This window comes from Micropterus salmoides, unplaced genomic scaffold, assembly GCF_014851395.1.
Source record: "Micropterus salmoides isolate LMB-PRFRI ecotype aquatic unplaced genomic scaffold, ASM1485139v1 Ms_hic_scaffold_19, whole genome shotgun sequence".
Taxonomy (NCBI): Eukaryota; Metazoa; Chordata; class Actinopteri; order Centrarchiformes; family Centrarchidae; genus Micropterus; species Micropterus salmoides.
In genome coordinates this window covers 6,683,544-6,705,001 of record NW_024041039.1, presented here as the reverse complement: position 1 = coordinate 6,705,001, position 21,458 = coordinate 6,683,544, and the positions used below count along the sequence as shown (strand labels likewise).

General features: G+C 39.3%; 1 protein-coding gene across 1 annotated transcript; it reads right to left on the bottom strand.

Moving 5' to 3' along the window:
* Nucleotides 1-17,196: 17,196 nt before the first annotated feature.
* On the bottom strand, nucleotides 17,197-21,224 carry LOC119909866 (phospholipase A and acyltransferase 4-like). The gene is made up of 4 exons (XM_038728116.1): nucleotides 21,131-21,224; nucleotides 20,248-20,356; nucleotides 18,950-19,221; nucleotides 17,197-17,761 (listed from the first exon to the last, which is right to left on the bottom strand). Exons 1-4 carry the CDS (start codon nucleotides 21,143-21,145, stop codon nucleotides 17,645-17,647), a joined length of 513 nt encoding a protein of 170 aa, XP_038584044.1. The 5' UTR covers nucleotides 21,146-21,224; the 3' UTR covers nucleotides 17,197-17,644.
* Nucleotides 21,225-21,458: the final 234 nt, after the last annotated feature.

Below are 21,458 nucleotides of genomic sequence, written 5' to 3'. Positions count from 1 at the left end.
TCACCTGGAAGAAAACCTGAATGCTTTTATTTGAAACATGGGGCAGTGGTGCACTTCAGCCTCTTGTGGCCGAAATGAGTATTACAACAACAAACAAAAGACAAAAAGATCTTTTCACCTGGTACCAATTTTTTTTAAGGAACTTATCCTGGCGAAATCTACTTTCCCCCCCACCTGCTTTGCCTCTCAGGGTTTCTGTACCAAACACATTAGTTTTAGAGATTAGTTTTAGGTGATTTTAATTAACCAAACTCCAACCAACAGTCTATCATTCCAAATTTGATTAAAGAAGAAATTGTTGCTTTAGTTTGCATCCAACTGAGACATCACAGCATCTATACAATGAAGAACCACAGAAGGAAAAACAAAACAATGTATGTGAGGCTCACTAAACTCAACAAAAACTGAGCACGCTTTTTTCACTTTTTAAAAAATCTTCATTCATGTCAAGTCAGTTTCTATAACACTTTCAAAACAAATACAATTTAATTATAGAAATACCATACATCATAACACATATACCCCTATATACAGTACTATGCAAAAAAAACTAGGCAGGTGTGGAAAAATGGAAAAGTAAGCATGCCTTAAAAAATACACATATTAATAGTTTATATTTATCAGTTAACAAAATGCAAAGCGAGTGAACAAAAGAAAAATCTAAATCAAATCAATAGTTGTTGTGACAACCCCCTGCCTTCAAAACAGCATCAATTCTTCTCAGTACACTTGCACACAGTTTTTGATGGAACTAGGAGGATCTAGGAGATCTACCCACAGTCCTTGATGATGTTGAGATCAGGGCTCTGTGGGGGCCATACGATCACTTCCAGGACTCCTTGTTCTTCTTTACCCTGAAGATAGTTCTTAATGATTTTTTATGCATGTTTGGGGTCATGTCATGCTGCAGAATACTTCTCAGCATTGAGGAGACCATTAATTCTCACCAAATCCCCAACTCTGTTTGCAGAAATGCAGCCCCAGACTTGCAAGGAACCTCCACCATGCTTCACTGTGCAAACAAGCTGCCTTCTGCTACAGCCAAATATTTTACATTTGGACTCATCAGTCCAGAACACCTGCTGCCATTTTTTGCCATTCACTCCAGTTTCTGTGCATAGTTGAGTCTCTTGACTTTGTTTCTATGTTGGAGCTATGGCTTTTGGCCGCAAGTCTTCCATGAAGGCCACTTCTGATCAGGCTTCCATGGACATTAGATGGGTGTACCAACATCCCTCTTGTTTTCTTGCTGGACATCTTCTGACTGTGAAGGGACGTAAGCATGATGTGAATCAAAGTCAAGCATGTCAAACGCGTGTCTGTGCATGTTGGTGTGAGTGTTCTGTCATCTTTGAAGCTTCAAAAGACGCACAAGTTGCATCTGTGGTCCAGGGTTGGCATGGAAGAGATGGTTTGCAAGAGAAGCCAACTACACAGCACTCTCAGCCTATCCAAGTGTGTCCAGTCTTGGACGAAGGCCCCGAAGTCATGGCAAAAGATCAGTTCTTCAAATGGGCACTGACCCATCCTTAATTTCATCCAGTTTACACTGACTCACCCCACACGCACGGCCATGCCATATAAACATCCTGTGTGTAAGTTGATAGCCTCATGTGGAATTATGCACCATGGGACTGCAAAAGCAGGGTATGGCAGAGCCATCCAATACCTTCTTGAACAGAGCCTTGAAGACCAGTTTTGAAACAAACAGAGGGAGGGGTGTGGTCGTGCCTACACTAGAGGAAATGATTTATGGACAGACACTATCACATGAAGACCAACACATCACTGTCAGTCTTGGGACCTCCACCGCAAATGAGAAAACCCTGACACACAGCAGGAGTTTCTGGTGCTGAGCACCTTGAATTTTGTCCTCCACTCAGTAACAGGACCAGGTATCAGAAACAAGAATGAACTGAGCAACTGTTTCCACTCACAGATTGCCTGGGAGCCTCACCTGCTGTGGTGGGAACCAAGCTCTTCAGGGTTCTAGTGGGTGATGTGTTCAGGAGGAACACTGACTTCCCATTGAAGGGGATGAAGAGCACCTCTTCACCTGACCGCTTTGGGGGACCGCGCGACTTTGGACTTATTTCTCAAAAACATAGTGTGCATTTAGTCCTGTTTAAAACAAGGGACAGAGGTCCAGCCTCTTGTGGCCAAAATGAGTAGTACCACATCAAACAAATACGATCCTGACAAAAACATTTTTTCACCTGCCAAAAGTTTCCCCACCTGTTAACACAGGTTATAAAAAGTAACCTACAAAACTACCTCCCCCTGATATGTTTCATAGTTGTAAAGAATTTAAGGAACTATTATCCTGGCAAAATCTTATTTTTTACCTGTTCTTAAGTAATTGCCTTTCAGGGTTTCTGTACAAAACACATTCCTCAATGAGAAGATTAGTTTTAGGTCATTTTAATTAAACATACACTAATCAACACTCCCTCATTAGAAATTTGAATAGAGAAGAAATTGTTGCTTTAGTTTGCATCCAACATCACAACATTTATACAGTGAAGAACCATAGAAGGAAAAGCAAAACACTATGACAAGTATAGAGCCTGTGCACGGCTACCAAGTACCATGCTTTCTTAAACGACGTAGCAATTGCATTGCTAAAGGCTAATTGGGCTAGCTTACTCGTCATCAGGTAATTAACTTCATTACTCCACAATGCAAACATGCTGCATTACAAACAGTTTCCTCAGCACATATAGACATTCACATAACACACTTGCAACTATTAACACTTATTATCAAAGTCTCATACCTGAAAAGGGGAGTATTTGAATGAAAGATGCATGGACACAAACTTTCCCTTAGATCACGTGTCTAATGACTGGAGGGAAGAAGCGGGGTTAAGCTCCCCTTGGTAACTACAACACTCTTACTGCCGGTGACATCTTTCACATAAAACATAAAAAATCACAAAAGTACTGTACTGAATGTGAAAAAAAGATGCTTGCTCTGATTTACTGGTAATCCTCATTTTACTGTTGGTCACTAAAGCAAACTCTGTCCAAAGGGCCAGGCTCCATCTCTGATGTCGAGCAGCTACCATCAATGACAACCCTGCCCATCTGCTTTAATCGGACGCCACAACACCTGGCGCCTAAGCAGAAACTGCAGGTCCTGACCATGTATTGCAATGATGGAGAATGAAGACTGTGTTTCCTTTGAGCAACTGAAGAACTGAGGAGATGCCCCTCACTCAAGCCAAGAGTCAGGGGATTTGTGTTGTGGCGCCTGCATGAGGACAGACTATACAGATGTCTGTCATGAAAGCCCATTGACCTGCCAAAGAAGAAGAAGAAGTGAAAACAGACGAAGAGGAGCTTCAACAGGAAGATGTGCAGGTGGTTGATGAAGAACCTGATCAGAAGGATGTGAAGTGGCTCTGTCACTGTTGTTTGTCATGTGTAAAACTGTGAACCATGTACCAAACTGGGAGCTGACTGTATCATTACACCAAATAAGTACAACAACTAAGTAAGTAGAGTCCTAGTAGTGCTAAAGCTGACTATTGATTTCTGTAAATCAGGGAAAGAAAGAAATATTTCACTGTGGTGACACCAGATTTGTCAGACCAGCTGTCTGATTTTAAAAGATTTTAAGGGACTGTGTCTGAGATTAAGTTGAGCATTCTAGACCTTGGCAATAGTAGTTTGACATTTTATTATTGAATCAAGCTCCACTTACTAGCTTTTTCCAGGGCTCGTTTTAACAAATAGACACCTGGTCTGCTTTTATAGATGTTCTCTGGATGTATAAAACCTTTTAAAAGCCTACGGGTCACCTGCTTGAGCTGGTTCTAAGCTGCTGAGATTGCGCATAAAATATAAATGTTTAAGTGTATGTCAATAAGTACATGCTACACATCATAAGATTGAATATATTCTCCACAATTCAATCATTCGGTTCATTTTAGGAAAACCATAAAAGGAAGCGGTCCTAAAGTCCAAATATGTCCATTCCTTGATTATTTAAATTAAATTTTTTTCATAAAATTGTATCCAAGTTGAAATAGCTACGGTAGCCTTCAGCTTTCATCTTTCTGAGGTACCCTGCTGGTATTTTGATATGGGGCTCTCTCTCTTTCTCTCTCTGCTCTCTCTGCATGAAGCTGGCCTAGATGCTCTGTCTCTCAGCATACTGGTTTAAATAAACAGTTTGATAGTAGCCTATTTCCCATCTGTCCTGAGCCAGGGTTTTGTGGAGAAATGATCAAAAAGATGTCAAACGCAGTTGGATTGACCTGATTAAATTAATTAAATTAGTTCAAAGTTGCACTTTACTGTAATCTTTACTGTCTTCTCTGGCTCAGATAGTTTATACATGTGGAGGCACACTGCCACCCTGAGCTGTCTTTTTTATGTGGCAAATCCCAGCATGAGTCTTTATGTAAGATGCACTATTCACCACAAGATGGAGGCAGCATGCTGCTCAGTGTGGAGTCTAAACCGACAGTGCAGATCATGAAGCATCCTCAGGAGAGAGCTAAACACCTCTGTAAATGTCTTTGGATGAAGCTGCCAAAGAGCCATCAAACTCAGGGATTTTTTCTGCCTCAGAAATCTATTATGAAAGTGTGGTTTTACTATGAGCGCTCCTGGAGTCTTTGAAAAAGTTAAAGTATGCTTTCTGACAACATCAAAGGTTATTCCAACCCACAGAGTCTAAACTAAGACATATAATGTTACATATACCGTAAAAGTGAAAATAACTTGCTTTATGGTCTTAAAACAAAGGTAAATAGCTTTCATAAATGTTTCTTTGAACAAAGCCTGTCTGCATTTAACAAAAACCCACCGGTATTGCATTTCTTTTTGGAGAGGAACTTTCTAATAAAGCAGAGTCAGACCCCCTCTGAGCCCCGCTATGATTACTTTGGTTGGTATTGACACATTATCTGCCAACACTTCTCTGTTTTTCAGCATCTGATAGACTGAGGTTTTTCTCTAATGCAGCTTTTCCACTGAGATCCAGGCCGCAGAGTAATTGTCCGCGCAGCACCAGGAGTCGCTCTGTCTGACTGTAATTCTATAATATTGGGGTTGGCTATGACAATAATCCCCGGGGCTCATCGTGCGTCGCCAAAACTGTTTCACAAACTCAAATATATGTATGAGAATTTGAGATTGCAGAAAAGGGAAGACTCCTCCTGGCTCCTGTCAAGCAGACTCTCTTAAAGAAGAAACGTTTTTGTGAAGATACAGAGGCTTGACTTTGGGAATTGCGGATTTTGCTTTTTGAGTTAAAGAACCCAAAGGATGGATAATACAGTTTTACATCAGGCATGAAATACGTGAACTGAAGGAAAAGTCTAAAATTTTTAGCACCCGATACCATTTGCTGCTCTTGCTTGTTTTCAGTGTGATTGACAGATATATTTTCACCATCTTAATTCAAAGTTATTTAGCTCTAGCTTGTGTGTTTGTCAGTGTGTGACAAGAGATTGGAGAACTCATAGTCTGAAAATCTTAATAGGGTGTAGTCATAAGAGCAAAACAGGAGGAAAGATGTGAAAAAAGAAGCAGACTGTGAGCTCTGCCCTGCCCAGCTGGTGCATCTTCATAACACAAAATCAGGCCTGTTCAAAGATTCTCACTGGTAAATCTAAAAAAAATACTCAAAGTCGAGTGTAACGCATAAATAGTTTAGGGCTGGCATGTTGATTTTGTATACTTTGTGTGAATTATGAGAAACCAAAATAATCCCGACCCTAATTTGAGAATCCCATCAGAACAATACATTTTAGATCACATGTGTTTTGTTGTTCATGACTATTTTCAAGAGAAAAGGTATTTTAGAAATGCTTATCGAAGTAACATAAGACAAAAAGACATCATAAACTATTGCAAGAGCATGTAATTACAGACAAAAGAGTCAAAAACAGGAAAAAGACAGTAACATCATTTTAGATTGTTTTGTTGTGTATTTCTGTTAGCACGTGAAGATTTTGTTAGAGATGATTTTGGCTGCCAACAGAGTGATAAATCATAAGACAAAAGACTGTAATTTCACAAGTAAATAAAGGCAGACAGACAAAAGTGTGATTTTCAGACAGAGGCAGGAAGGATGCAAAAACACCTCAAACTATTTTCATTTGTTAAAACCTTCTGAAAATCACACAAACAGCACACGAACAACTGCTAAATAAGAAACACTATTCGATAGTGTATGATTATATACTGACAAGAGGCTTCAAATGTCTCTGTCCTTGACTCACACATCTCATCCAGACAGCTACTTTTAGCCTGTTTTGGTTTTCTATTTTTTCCACCCATGTTATTTGTCATGGACTTTTTATTTACATTTTTATGTACTAGAAATGCTTGTACCAAGGGTGATTTCCAGGCTTAGGCAGGTGGAGGATTGAGATAAAAATAATTTACGCAGTTACAATTTCACATATTTATAGTCCTTTGTCTCCGTATTGGTCCATGTCTTCGTCTTAGGAGATGACGATGGATTAGAAGATGGATTGATGTCTTTGTCAGAGTTCGAATGGTGTAGTGGTAGAGTGGTAGGTATGACAAATTAGTTTGTCCTAAAAACAGCTTAGAAAAGAGCACAAAGTAATGTGATGTTCTTCCACTTCTACAAAATGTGTTAGGGAGGATTGTTAGACTTACACAGTGTTTGATTTGGGGGATTTGAAACTTCCAGGGTCATTTCTATTCTCCTACCAACAGTCACTCAACACTGTTTTCCTTTAATTATTGAGAAGCTCTTTCCCTAAACTATGCCAAATTGTTTTAGTTGCCTAAACTTGAAAACAACTGGTGCACCTTCTTTCCACCAATGGAGCGTTGAGGTTGTTTCAACCTCAAGTTCAACTTCATGTTTAATTTTATTGTCCGCAAAGGGGGATGAAGAGATGTACATATAACGGCCCGTGGTCAGTATATTAAGTTTAGTTGTTGTCAGACCAGTTTAAGTTGATTAAAATTTATAGTCATAATAGAGGCTTAGACGCAGGGGCGTTTTTAGGATCATGAAACATTGGGGGCTTAGCCCAGCCCATAAAACTTACATAATAATTGACCCCCCCCCAGTCTCCCTCATCCCCTAAAGTTAAGTCTCTAAGGCAGTAAAGCAACAGTAAACATCCTCTGCTTATACGGCACAACATAAATCACAATAACACTATTAACTGTCTCATTTTGATGTTGCAAAATTGTAATGCCATGTGTGTAATTATAATAATAACAAAACTGTGACAGTATGAACTGGGGGTCCGTGGGTACTCCCACAGAAAATTGAGAGTGTTAAAGACTTAATTTCCTGCATTCTGGTGTTTTTCTGTACCAATTTCTGCCTTTTCTGCATCAATTTATGGTGGAAATTGTTTATGTACAGGGACACACAAGTTATGACTAATTACGCGTTTGAGCATCCTTGTTGCTGAATTGTGGTGAATATTTAAGAACATTTTGATATTTTATGACCTTGTAACTGATTATTTATTCCCATCTTAAATGTGCAATTGTACTGCTGGCTGCCTTGGCCAGGACACTTTTGGAAAAAGAGTTTTCTGGTTTAATAAAAGTATAATAAAACAATTCAAAATCTGAAACTGTAACAGAATATAATGCAGAGCAGCTCTCAGCTTTCAGAAAAGTTTCTCCTATAGATCATCTTTTAATTTCATCACTGCTGAAATAACACACGTGCAGTCGTGACTGATTGAGGTAACCTCTCTAAATGTGCATCCCTGTGGAAGGGATCAATACGACGGATTCTGCAGCCCATTGCACCACTACTATCCATGGTAGTGTGGTGATTTAATTCTTTCATGTTTTGTTGTGCAGGATCACAGCCCCTATGTGTCCACATGAGGAAAGGTCAAGATAGCTATCAGAGTAAAAATGTATAGACAACTTGATGAGTTAATTTTTTTAAGTAGCCCATTAAAATATTCCTGCAAATGCAGTGAAAAAGCTGATTATCTGTAATTTAGCTATTTCTACAATTATTTTCCTTTTTAAATTTCCATGAAGGTGTTTATAAGATCACTTTAAAATATCACTCTTGCTGCCCAGCCAACTTTTGTTGTGCCTTTTATTATGGAGATGTAGCCGACCAAACCGCTTGCTTTGCAGTAGCACAGGCTGCCAATACAATCTGATTATTCCTGAAGCATAAATAATTTTCACAACGCAAAGAATTATAGTGGCAGTAACACGGAGCAGCTCGTTGTTGAAGCAGGTAAACCTGCATACAGAGGAAGCTGTATGTCATACGTAAAACCCAACACCACCATATTTTCTCTCTCTCTCTCTCTCTCTCTCTCTCTCCTCTCTCTCTCTCTGTGCATCTCAAAAATAAATAACAGCTGGTTGCTGCTGAGTGAAAGATTAGTGTCACCGGCGACATTCAGTTTATGGACTCCCGTCGGAGATCGCTATAAAACAAATAGTAACCACTGTGTATAAAGAAAGAGGCTAATGTCCAAAGCGATGCTCTGTTCAACAACAGGACTGTTTTAATATATCTCAATCAATGCAGTGATCGTCTGACGGAGATCGCACAGTGTGTAGTCTTCATTTGCTTTGCAGAGACTAAAGACGCTTTTAATGCGCCATTAATGGAAAGTGAAAGTGTTTCACATCGCTTTCATAGCGATGCAGGCTGCTTTCCAACAGGCCACCAGTGCCATGGTGCGCTCACTAGATTTCACTTGTATTAGTAGAACAATAAAGCCTTAAACTGAAAAGATATTGCCTGATTTTCTAAATGTTTGCTGTGACTGTGACAAGCGCCCGACCAGCGCTTTACTGCGGAACTGCGCGCACAGCATGGATGACAGCTCATTTCGGTTAATGAAGAAAAATGCAGATTGCAGACTGGTGAAGTTATAAAAGGTATGAATGGAAAATGTAGCGAAATTAAGAGTAGGCCTACATTAGATGCCTGCTGCAGACATCATCACTGCTGCCTTCAGCTAGAAGTAACAGCAGCACAAAAGAAAAGCCTGTAATATTGAGGCATCTTGCTGCACCGGCCAACTTTTTCCGCCCTCAACATTTCTATAGGCTACATTTTGTACGCGACTGATGTGGAGTGTGTGAGAGATTGACTGGTCACTTAGTAAACCGCCTCCTATATGAGCCAGCTCTGAAATCGCCAGAGCCAGGAAGGCAATGCGAAATAAAACTTTACATTAGGAAAGAAAGGGGGGGACCATGTAAAATGCCTCCTCTGCCTATCAGGTGATCAACCTCACCACAAATCCACACAAGTTAAATGTCAGAGCCTCTGATGAAGCTCACAGCCGCTTCAGGTGGAGCAGAGAGGACAGACATAGAGCTACAGCTGGTTCATCTTATTCTCCCTAATTTGCAGGAGAATAAATAACAATAATCTCCCTCTCTAGCTCGCTCCCGCAGCTTTTGTCTTTTGCCTTTTGTTGTTTGTTTTTTTAAAAATCCTGAGATCCGGGGCTTTTCAAAAAACATCCTGGGCTATAGCCCCATGCCCAGGGCTAAGGACGCCGCTGCTTAGACGTGTTTCAAATATATTGTCAACCCATTTATTTCAGTGATATAAAACAGAATATTAGATGAAGACAGCATTTGTTGTAGTGTTGTTGTATTAGGCAGGACTTGTTTTAGCTAGGTATATCTATTAAACTGGCATAAATATATAAAACGTGTTGTAAAACCTACCAGACAAGTTTGTACTGTTAGAAAATCGACATATTTTGTCATTTAGGTGTGGAAACAAATACTTAAACATAATGTTAAAGGTTTTACAAGTGGTCCTGTATGTCACAAAAATGAAATTGCCATGATGTGAAGTAGTAATAGGTAGTCTAATAATATAATTAATGGCAGAACATTTTGATCAAGATTGTGTTTAATTTTTAAAATCAGCAACAGTTGAGCTTTTGCTTGATATTATACAAATATAGAATGATAAATGTGTGGTAGGGATTTTTTTCATCTCTGAATGGTTATACTGTATATAATCAATAAAATCCTCATGTACATAAACAAGTAAACTTAGGCTTTATTACTTCACCATTACTGGTTAGGGCTGAGGTTGGGCTGCAAATTTTTGCATGCAAAGACCTATTTATTCCTGTTTCCGAGACAGTCGGGCCCATTCAGCTGACGCACAATCTCCACCATTTACCTTCAGTCTATTTCTGTGAAATATTTACACCAACTTGTCAGGCTCCGTGAATCTACCTGTGTTTGGCAGAGTGGGATAATTTACACAGGAAGCCTTGAGAAATAAACATTTGCACTTATTATATGTCACATGTTTCTTAGGAGCAAACACACACATGCACAGACATACATGTGAGCACAGCAGAAGACAGATAAGAACATGTATGCACACACAGAAGGCATTCATAGCAAGCAGTAATAACATAGTGCTGCTTTCGAGAGGCCAGCCTGCGGGCAGAGAGGGTACATACAGGAGATGTTATTGCTCTATATGTTTATAACGCTGCCATGGAAAAATAAGAGGCTCAGCCACAGGCATTTCCTAAGTTCCTCTCTCCCCAGTCACCTCTCCAAGCCTGTGTGGGAGGGAGGCGGTGAGCGTTTAGATGAGGGCTGAGCACATGTCACACTTCATCATTTTCAGAAATAGGTATCCTAATTTCTCTTTCTCTTTCTGCATATATTCTGTCACAAACTCCTTTCATCACCCGGCTCTTGTTACTTTTCTTGAGTATTTGTTTCAGCTATTGTCTGGATTCATGCAGCACTGACCCCTCCAATCATTTTATTTACTTGAAATGATGATTTAGTGTAATGTTAGAGACATGGGAATTTAAACATAAATATTTGAAGGAGAATATTTGGTGCATTTATTGTTTGGTTTGACCTTTACGCTGCTCACTACCGGTTGCTTATATTGCTGGCCACCAAAGAGTTTTCACTGCTGTTCTTTGGAGTTGCTCTGAGTTTGAGTTTCAGATGATGTTAATATCTAAAATTAAAATATAATGTCTGAAGCTGGGACACTGTAGGTTTTCAGAATTACGAAACATTTAGTCCATTGTGAGGTCATTTAAATGTTGTCAGGCTTGTTGTCATAAGAGGTAGCTTAGGTTGTTGTTATAAGTAACCAAGGCAAAAGTATTTACCTTGTAGCCTGGCCAACCTTAAGGTGTCAGTATGCTTTAAACAAAGTGCTTGTCAGATAGTTGAGCAGCATTTAAACCACCTTCTCCCACACCTTTTCAGGGTCAGAATTGGGGCAGCTGCATCTGACAATTTCAGTAACTTTCTGAAACCATCAAGCAATGCAGCAATTGGCCAGCTGTACAGAGGTGTGAGATTAGGCACAGTTTGAATTTCTCTATCAGCATCTTTTTTCATGATCTATCACTTTTCATATCTTCCAGGAGAGACCGGATAAAAATGTGCAATGTTACCTCCATATTCAAACAATTATTGCATGCTCCCCTCTCTAGTATGACAGACTTTTCACACTGCCTTTAAGTGAAGCCACTTAGAGCAGCAATAAATACTTTTGCCTTTAGATGTAGTAGGGCAACACATAAGTAAGTTGTACTTTATTTTAAGCATAGTGAGAGCTTTTGCATAGTTTCAGGAGCAGGTAGTGGATACTTGAGCGGGATGCATATCTGATGCAAGGGCTTCAGCCATAGATACCTATGGTGTATGTATGGTTTAGATTCATAGTTTAACTTGGATTTTACTCATTGATTGCACCACAACAGTAGACAGATTTATTGAATGATCTGGCTGTATTCTGCTTTAATGACATTAATTAATATATACAATATTATTTGATTGAATTTGTGATGGGCTTCACATGTTGTTACAGAACTGAGGTTCAGATAAGTTCTATTTTGCCATGACTCATTACTGAATAAGAGACGGATTTACATTCTTTCATTTACTTTGTGACAGAGAGTGGTGGTCATGGTGAGCGGAAAGCTTGCCGTGGAGATGTCTTTGTTAGGTGTGTGTTACCGAAAAAGAGATAATTACTTGGCCTTTCTTCAATGCTTCAGGAAAACACAGTGTTTTTTTATATTTTAAGAAGCACATGTCAGTTACCATCACTACGTGCAAAGGTTCTGCAAAACTATAAATCCATCTTTACCCTCAACATGATGACAGACCCTGGTCAGAGCTGATATGGTAGCAACTTGGTGGAGAACATGAAAATAAGGGAGGTGTCTTTAATATTGTTAGTGCTGAACCAGCTTTCAAACACCGACTATATTTATGATTCTATGGATAACATTCGATGATTAGGGTTCTTTCAGCTACTCTTTTGGTCCAGCTTGTATTTTTCACATCATATCTCTATTAAATGTAAGCTTCAAGGACACAGGAAGCAAATTAAATGAAACTTACTCTAGTTTTTCACTAAGTCACTCTAAATCATAGTGTCAGCCTATAATGTGAATGTAAATAATGGCTGAAATCATGTCACATTTAATTATTTTCAGATAAGCCATCCTCTGCTCATCCCTGCTCCTCCAAAACCAGCTCTATGTTTGTGATCCAAAGGATAATTAGGCCTTGGAGCAAGGCGGTGAATGTTTGGTCTCACTCTGCTTGGCTTTAAAGAGAATGCTCTTTTTGGATGCTGCAGTACGAGCGTATATATCCCTTGAAAAGGCAGAACTGTAGTTGCTCGTGCCTCTGATGTGCCATCCAACTTTAAAATACAGCTTTGCGAGCTCAGTCTTCTTCAAAGCCTTCTTTTCTTTTCTTTTTTTCCCCCTCTTTGGCTTTTTTGCCCTCTTCTGCCAGCCCCAACTCAGCTCTGCCTGCTGCCTCGACATGATGAGTGGAGTGAAGAAGTCGGGTGAGAAGCCTGAAAGGAACTGCAGCTAATTCATGAAACAAGTCACTAGCTCATAAACTAAAAAGGAGTTATAGCAGCAGCATGAAAAATACCAAGGACCCGCCATAAAATGGGACATTGAGCCACTGGTGTTTTGTGGGTTGATCACTGTTCTGTTTAGAATTCGCTGCAAGTAATCAGTGTAAAAGAAACACTCCTTTCATTCTCTTTGACTTCGAGGCCTAATGGCTTTTTTAGTAACGACTTTGTGTCTTTAACGGCACAAACATCATTAACCCAGGCCATTGTTATTCTAATCTCTCCCTGTCAGCGGCCTTGGAGGCAGTGCTCTTGTTTCGTTGAAACAGTTTCTTCATTGTGAGCCTGGAGGGAGGGGGAAAGGAGGCTGTGAGGTGCCTGCTTCAACCGCTGCCACCTGAGCGGGCATCAGCTTCCAGAAAACCTTATATTTAGGGTGGTCCAACCTGCCATCTCCAAACCACGTCCTTCTGGCTCTCCTCTTTATGTGGTCCTAATTCCACCTCCCACCATCGCTTTTACCCTCTCTCTACACAACCTCTCTTACAAAAAGCCCCTCACACGATGAACAAAGTTTCACTGGCCCTCGTTTGTTGACTTATCTGGCACGGTAGCAGTTTGCCTTTTGAAAAAAAAAATTCTTAAACAACATTTGTTGGGCTTCTTCTGCAGTATAGGAGGAGTATAGGTGGCGGACTGTTGTCCTCCCCCAAGACACACAGGAAGAGCCTCTGCCATGTCCTCTACGGCTTGAGCAGGTGCAAAGACAAGGCTCAATGACATCTTTGTACCAAATGGAAGAAATTTGGGGGTTTGACAACACTCCTGGCCTGGCCCGGCCCGGCACCACCTCCCCTCCATCTGCCTTTCGGGGAACTTGAACGTGAGAACTTAGCGCTGACAGGCCGCCGATGGGGAAACCATATATCCTCAAGTGACACAGACACCTTGGTTTTTGGCTTCCACAGCCGCCTGTCACGCTGCTTTTATCAGAGGCTGCTGTGGTCTTTCACTGGCTGTAGTAATTCATGTTGGTCCAGTGTTCTCTATAAGACCAGTTCACAATAGAAACTCACAATAGCAAGTCCTGTTTTGTGACATACAAAATACATGCACTATTCTATAGCACTACTATATATAAAAACTATTTTTTATTTGACCAGGTGCTGTTGTAACATGTGCTACCGGGTGGTCATGCTGGAAATGGCTAGGAAGTGATTTCCGGTGTTGGCTGGCAGCTTTTTAGGACACTATCCCAGATGTATGTCCACTGGGACGCTTTCCGAATTTCTATTTCCTCTTCTACCTACAGTTTGCTATCAGATGTGACAGTTCTGCTACCTGCTATTCAATGATGTGATTTCCTCTCGCTTGCAGTGATCTGAGATTTCAACCCTGTCTTCTAAAAATGCATTGTTTTTAAAATGTATTGCCCCTGTATATATATTTTCATCTTCCTCTAAAGAAGATGGAAGAGCTACAGCCAAAATTTGAGGGTTCGCAAATAATAACAGGTGTAATGGACAGGAATAACCTGAAGCCTAACCATTTGATGCTCCCCCAGACCTCTTCTATTTTTCACTTCATGTGTCTTGTGATCCCATCTTGAAAAAGGCTAAGTGTAAATGCAAGAATCATTCAAGAAGCCTTGATTTGTATGAGTAAGGGGGAGGCCTAAGAGAGTCCTCATACTTCATAAATAACCGTTGCTGTTGAAACTAAACTACCAAAGTAATAGCTTCAAGTGCATTACTACCACCCTCTGGGCTGTAGTAGAGCCAACCCTGATTTGTACAAACATAACATGGGAAAACCATGGCGGATTGCATATAGACTTTCCCAGCTGGGTAAGTGGAGTTCAAAGACTGGTTTCCCCATCGGTTGCCTGTCAGCGCTAACTTCTCGTGTTCAAGTTCCCCAGTATAATATAGAAATGGAACCAAAATCTTAACTTGAATCTTACTTCCCTTGATGCAGGGCATGGTGGCCAGAAAGACACAAGTCCAAAACTGGTAAAGCATTTCAGAGACAGGTATAAATTGGTTAAAAAGACTGGGTCCAATATGTGGCTTTATATTTCCTTATTGTTATTCTTTATTCTTTCAACATGTGACAGTTGCCTGTAATTGATGCCATGATGAAAGCCATTATTGACAAAGGGTGAGACAAATTATATTTGGCAACAGGCTGAATTCAGGTTCTTGCCAAATGCCAACATGCAGCTGATATCATCTGGAAACAGGCCATGGAGGTGGCAATGAAAACTGAAGTCCTGGGTGGTAAAAACTGAATATGACTTGTAAATGTAAATATACTTACTGATAAAAAATAAATGCAAGACAGAATCCTGTACAATGTCAACATGTTTCTCTGTCAGAGCCACTAAGGGACATTACTGCACATTTGTCTTGCATGGTGATTATTTCTGAGCTAATTCTTAGCCTAATGATTAGCCACGATAAGACATCTTCTCTGACTCCCTTTATTATTTCTGGAACCGGTCCCACGACCCGAGCCTCTGCAGCCCACTCTGGATTTCATGGAGCTCTCAGGCGGTGACCTCAGGAACAATGTGGGGTGCTGTGCTCATTCTGAGTACCAGGCAAGCCCAACTGCCCCCACCTGCTAGCAGCTTTACTGGCCTGGCCACGGGCCCCGAGGCCACTGCAAGAAACATCCAATTTATCATCAGATTTTATATTGTTAGGTGATCACATTTTCACCCTTATTTAGTCAAATTACCAATTCAAGTCACTGTGTTTTTAGTTCAGTTGATTAACTCATACTTTATAATTTGAATCAAGTGAGCTCACCAGCTGCCTTTTAAAACCTGATTGTCGCAAATAAAATTACAGTTTTAAAATGTATCATCATTTCACCTCAGTATAGGCTTTTATTTTATCTCAGATGAATTTAAAACTGATCATAGCTATTTTGGGATCAGTCAGCTGCTGGTAAGGGTTCGTGTTGATGTCTTAGTAAAGGACAGCACTTTAAAATCTATATATGGAAGGACACTTGTCCCAGAGCAGCTGCATATTTAGCCGTGTCAGATCATCATCAACATTTTTGGGTTGGCTGTATGAAGAAAGTGCTACAGTTTCTCTGCTTTGTTTTTAATTTGGAGAAACTGAGAATTTAAAGGTTAAATAAGACTAAGAACATTAGTCAACAAGATGCACTTTTACTTTTGCAGGGCATGCCTATCTGTCTGATCCTTCATAGGCTTCCAGCTGGGGAGTAGAAAGAGAAAACGTGTGTGTGTGTTTGTTGGGGGTATGTTATGGTATTTCTTCAATCAGCTGTCAGTTCTCACACACACACACACACACACACACACACACACATTAGTATTTTGGTACTTGTGAGGACTGTGAAGACTCTCATTGACTTAATACATTCCATCACAGCTACATGCCTAAATCCAACCTAAGACTAAATCTCAACCTCAACCTAAGTGTAACCTCAAACATAAAACCAAAGTCCCTTTTTATAGCCCAAGCTTCCAACATCCTGCTGTCCTCTCTCTCAAAGTCTAACAGTTTAATCGGTTCTTAAAAAGAGAACCAAGAGGGTACACACACACACACACACACACACACACACACACACACACACACACGCACACACACACACCACACACACACACACACACACACACACACAGACATCACACATCACATTGTCTTGTTTGAATCTGCTCCTCCCCACCTGCTTCGTCTGTAACTGGGTTCCATATGTGAACAGTGGTAGATTGTGAGGCAGCACAATGCTGGCACAGAGATGATGGAGGATAAACACCCTTTAAGCTCAAAACCAGGCTGTAAGAAAAACATTACTCAGTTTCCTCCAGTTCCTCTGTGCTGCCTCTGTCCGCCTCTTCACCGTTATGCCTTCAGCTTTTGTGCTTAGTATGTCTCTGCCAATTATGATTTTTTTTCCAAATTACAATGAATTCGTTTTTTTAATTCTCTAAAACTTTCAGTTATTAAATCGTTTTTATTATTTTATTCTGACTGTATGTTATCTTATGTTTATCACGTGCTTTCTGTATTTTATGGCTTTTTGTATTATGCTCCTTTTATTTTATTTTGGTGTATTTTGCAAAGTGTATTGGGACCATGTCTTTTGGTGATTTTGCGCGTTAAATAAAACTTGATTGAGTGATCGTTTGATTCTGAGAGTTTGGGGTGATACGACCAACTATGTCTGCATGTAATGGTGATGATTATACTTTTTGATCTAAATCTAGAAAGCATAAATAAAAATTTAAACATCTTGGTGTTTCTCTGCAAAGTATAGATAAAAAGTACATAACAAAAATAACATGTTAAAATAATAAAAGGTTTCCAAACAAAAAAGTAAAAATGGAAGGGTTTCTATTTACTTTTACATAAATTAATACAGTAAAGATACAAAAAAGAATTGATCAAAAAACATTAATACAGTACATCAATTATTCTTACAAATTGTCTTATGTGGCAAATTAACCATGTTATATACATTTCAGACATTAAACAAACAGCCACGAAACAAACCTACATGGATCACAGCACCAATATCAAACATAATATTACAACAGCCGTGGATTTACCTGAAACTTTATTTTTCTCCACAGCATATTGCCTCATATTATCCAAGATTGTATTTCTTTTGAGTGTGTTGACAGTACTACATCAATAAAAGACACCTTTTTTCAATTGTATAAATAGGGTTATAGTTATATAGTATTAGTTTAAATTGTAATCACTGCTAAATAAATGGATAACGATAGCGAGATCTTCCCTTTCATCTTGCTGTGTCATTGCTGTCACTTATGATGTCTCCTTTTGTCGTCATCTTTGAGCAAAGAGAACAGAACGGCACCCAAAGCTGCAATGCCTATACCTGCTGCAGCTACACCTCCAATCACAGCTGCTGTTTTAACCTGCAAAAGACAAATGAGTAGCAGACTGAAGGTCAAGGATGTGTTGCTGAAAACATTTACCCATATCAATTGTGATTATATTTGAATACAATTAAGCAAAGGCAGATATTTCATGTCACTGTTGGGTTGGAGCTTTGTTCTCCTTCTGTATTGTTCACACAGACAAAATGTGTCCCTTTAACTATAGTAACTCAATCTCAATCCTGCCTGTGTGCGCACGGTGCGAGAGGAGACCATATGAGACGTAGAGATGCCTGATGGTCTAAATAACCCATTAGATTTTTAGAATGTAAGAATTAACCTTTTATGTACTGAATACATTGACTAGAAGCTGACAAACAACAGTGGCTGAAATACAGGAAGTCTCAGCCAGTACGAGAACAGCCAGAGATGTACAGATGTACAAATTTTGCTTAGGGCCTCAGGGAGGTCAGGACCGGCTCTGATCCCATGACTTACGTGCTTTAGCTTACGTGATTTATGACATCTGACTTACATAACTTACTTACTTTAACCCAAACCACGTTTCCAAAACCTTATCGTCTCAACCTAAACAAACTGTGACACTTTCGTAATGTTAACCACGTGTTTAATGTCATGTGACTTACGTAATGTAGATCTGGTAGTAATGTATTTACACTTTGAATGAAACAAGCTTTTTTTAAACTTGCAAATCAGCTTGTTAATCATTTGTTGTTTGAAATACAGGCAGTCACAATTTATTAAGCACCACATCTGCTTCTTATCAACCAAAATAAATTGTGCTAGATCTGTGTTTTGTTACAATGAATGAGATGCTATGCTATATGATAAAAAAGTATCCAGGTGCAGAGCAACACTTTGAGAAAGGGATTTCCCACTGAAACATCAATAAAATATGTTCGCGGAATCACTTTTATTTAGTTTCTTCTGGAGAGAAAATAAGTAAATACTAAAAATGTTTCAAGAGAATATACTGTACACTTTGATCAATTTATTCATTATACTGACATATCTTGTTTATGTGACACCTTAGTTTGTTACACACACGTTTTGCCATGATGTCTAGATGTGGCTTTTGTGCATATTTGGACTAAATTTAAGTAAATAAACTAATACAACGAATCTAAACAATACCTGGACAGATATTTCAGAAAAGAATGAAAAAATACAAAATACTTCAAACTATAAAAGTCACAGAATACCCACCTGTCGAGACTCTGGCTTGCCGTATCGTAGCTCTGTAACAAAGTGCTCACAGTTGTAAGTGGCAACAGAATATGACAGCAACTGCCCAACACTCCTACAGGCATCCCTCACGATGACATGACGCTCGCGAGGCTCGTACTCATCATCCAGGAGGTTGTTGATGTGGAAACGATCAGAGCCGACCACTTCCCAGATCTTCTGACGCCTCACGTATGCTTTATTGCTGTCCAGTACCATCAACCGGATACCAAAAGGGCCTGAATCATCATCACCTGTGTATGTGTGTTATCAAAGAGACAGCCTCATTCACTAATGTGCATAGACATGTTCCTCACAATGAAGTATGAAGTAGTAAATTCGGAAAAATCGGATTCATGGCCAATTTTTTTCTTACACCAACTTAGTGAATCAGAATCATTCTGAATTGACAGGCGCTACCTGCTATTTGCAATCAGATTAGATGGGTTTCTTGTATACATATACATATTCAGGGGGTAAAACTGTTTTTGGTATCCAGTCAGACGACAGTAGTCAACCATTACAATCAATGTAAATTTTGCATTGTTTGTAAATTCTTGTTAATTCAATAATAAACTGTCATATTCAGAGTTGGATCTGTTTGTTTCCGTTTCATTTGCACATTAAGGGAGCAGGTCAGCGGCACCAGACCTAATGTTGTTCAAGTCAGCTGCCAAAAAGCTAAAGGAAGAATGGAGAACGAGGGAGAGAGGCGTTGTTTCAACAGTTCCCATTACCATTCCCAGTACCATTACATTCTAAGATGCAAAATATTGTCTGTTGTAAACTTGCAACCAACAAAAATATTTCAACCACAAACAATTCTACATCTTATTTATTGAAGGATCTGCTAATGCAGCACAGCAACGTGAAACTTAGCCTATAGAAAGAAATGCTACTGCCAGTGATGCATCCACTTGGTGGAAGAGAGTGGCGTTAAGCAATGTTTTGTGTTTTGTAGAAGCACTGAATACTTCTCTTATAAATGCATGTGCATAACAGTAATGTTAGTTGAAATGTTGGGAGAGACTTGCTTTATTTTTTACTCTTTTTAAATATATCCATAGCCTATAGCCTACTGTACAGCATCATCTGGTCTAAAAACAAATTCAGGTAAAATAAACTTTGATGAATCACAGAATTATCCGCTTAACCACAGATTTCTTTCTTATTTTACATTTACTAATTTGATTGAATGTAATTTGCTGATAATGTCCACGGTAGCTCCTCTAACAAAAACTACCCCTGTATTTATGTAGTAAATGTAATACTTCACTCACTTGGAGGAATCAAATGAACAACTTCATTTCCACCGATGTAGATAGCCCAGTGCTCATATGCCCCACGGAAGATCTCGATCAGGTCCCCGGGCTTTGCACCATTGTCAAACTAAAATAATAAAAACAGTAAAAATGTTTTATATAAATACCCATAATTAACATAACATCTAGTCAGTATTTACGGTCAGTACTTAAAGGTCTGGAATTTCTGACCAGTATTAGCACTATGTGGCAGTGTTTTACACAAGGGTTCCTTTTTTGTTCCTTTACATTCATGTGCCCAAGCTACAGGTGACAGCGAGAAGTGCAGCAATGCGCCATCAAAGGCGTAGAAGAAGAAAACTATTTTAAACAGAAACTTTGTCTGTTTCCAAGAAAACACTGGAGGGCACATTTACGCAGACTAGCACATGAGTAATAATCAATATAATGGTCTTCACAATCTTATTATGCCTATAATCTATAATCTAATATATGGAAGTACTCTGAAGCATTTTGTTGAGTTTTTATTGAGGCTTCATCTATAGGTTAATAGTCTTTAGATAAAAAATATAATTTTTATGAGTGGGACCCCTTTTTGTTTGTACTAGAGTGAGGACACACATGCAGGTGCACAAGAATGTGGGCGATGCAGAAATCTTTAATTGCCACCTTTGACTCACTTTGTACAATTGACTGCTGTTCCTGCTTGAAATAACTTTCTCCTTTTCCTTTTTCTCCTTTGGCTGACATACTAAAACATGAATGGTAATCCATGAATACTTAAAACATCAAATCTAAATACATAAAAGTACTTAAATGTTGCCAGTGTAAAAGAAGAAAAGCAACTTCCTATCTACAGTAACTCATCAGTGACGGTAAAGCTCAGCAGCAGGGGACTCACCATTGTTGGAGCCATGTCTTCAGTTCTTCTAGCAGGTAAGGCAGGACTTGCAGCCAATTTATTGCTGCTGGAAGTGAAACTTAAGTACACTTGCGTTTCAGAAGCAAAAGTTTTTTTTTTTTTACCTTGTAACAGGTAATAAACTGAGCAAACAGATAAAGATTAGATAAACACATTGGTACACACTATATAACCAGGCTGCATGGCGTAGATTTGCAAATCATTGACTTGATGAGTTAATACAAATGTTGTACTTGTGGAACTGTCAGGTCACGCTGAGTGCAATTTTCTTTCTGATAAAGATACAAAGGCTAAGTTTCATTTCTAG

What these genes read in the sequence shown, in the direction of transcription:
- LOC119909866 (XM_038728116.1), bottom strand. An exon ending in TGTTCATTTGATTCCTCCAA is followed by an intron (nt 19,222 to 20,247) that starts GTGAGTGAAGTA and finishes ACACATACACAG; the next exon opens with GTGATGATGATTCAGGCCCT. An exon ending in GCAAGCCAGAGTCTCGACAG is followed by an intron (nt 17,762 to 18,949) that starts GTGGGTATTCTG and finishes TGTCTTTTGCAG; the next exon opens with GTTAAAACAGCAGCTGTGAT.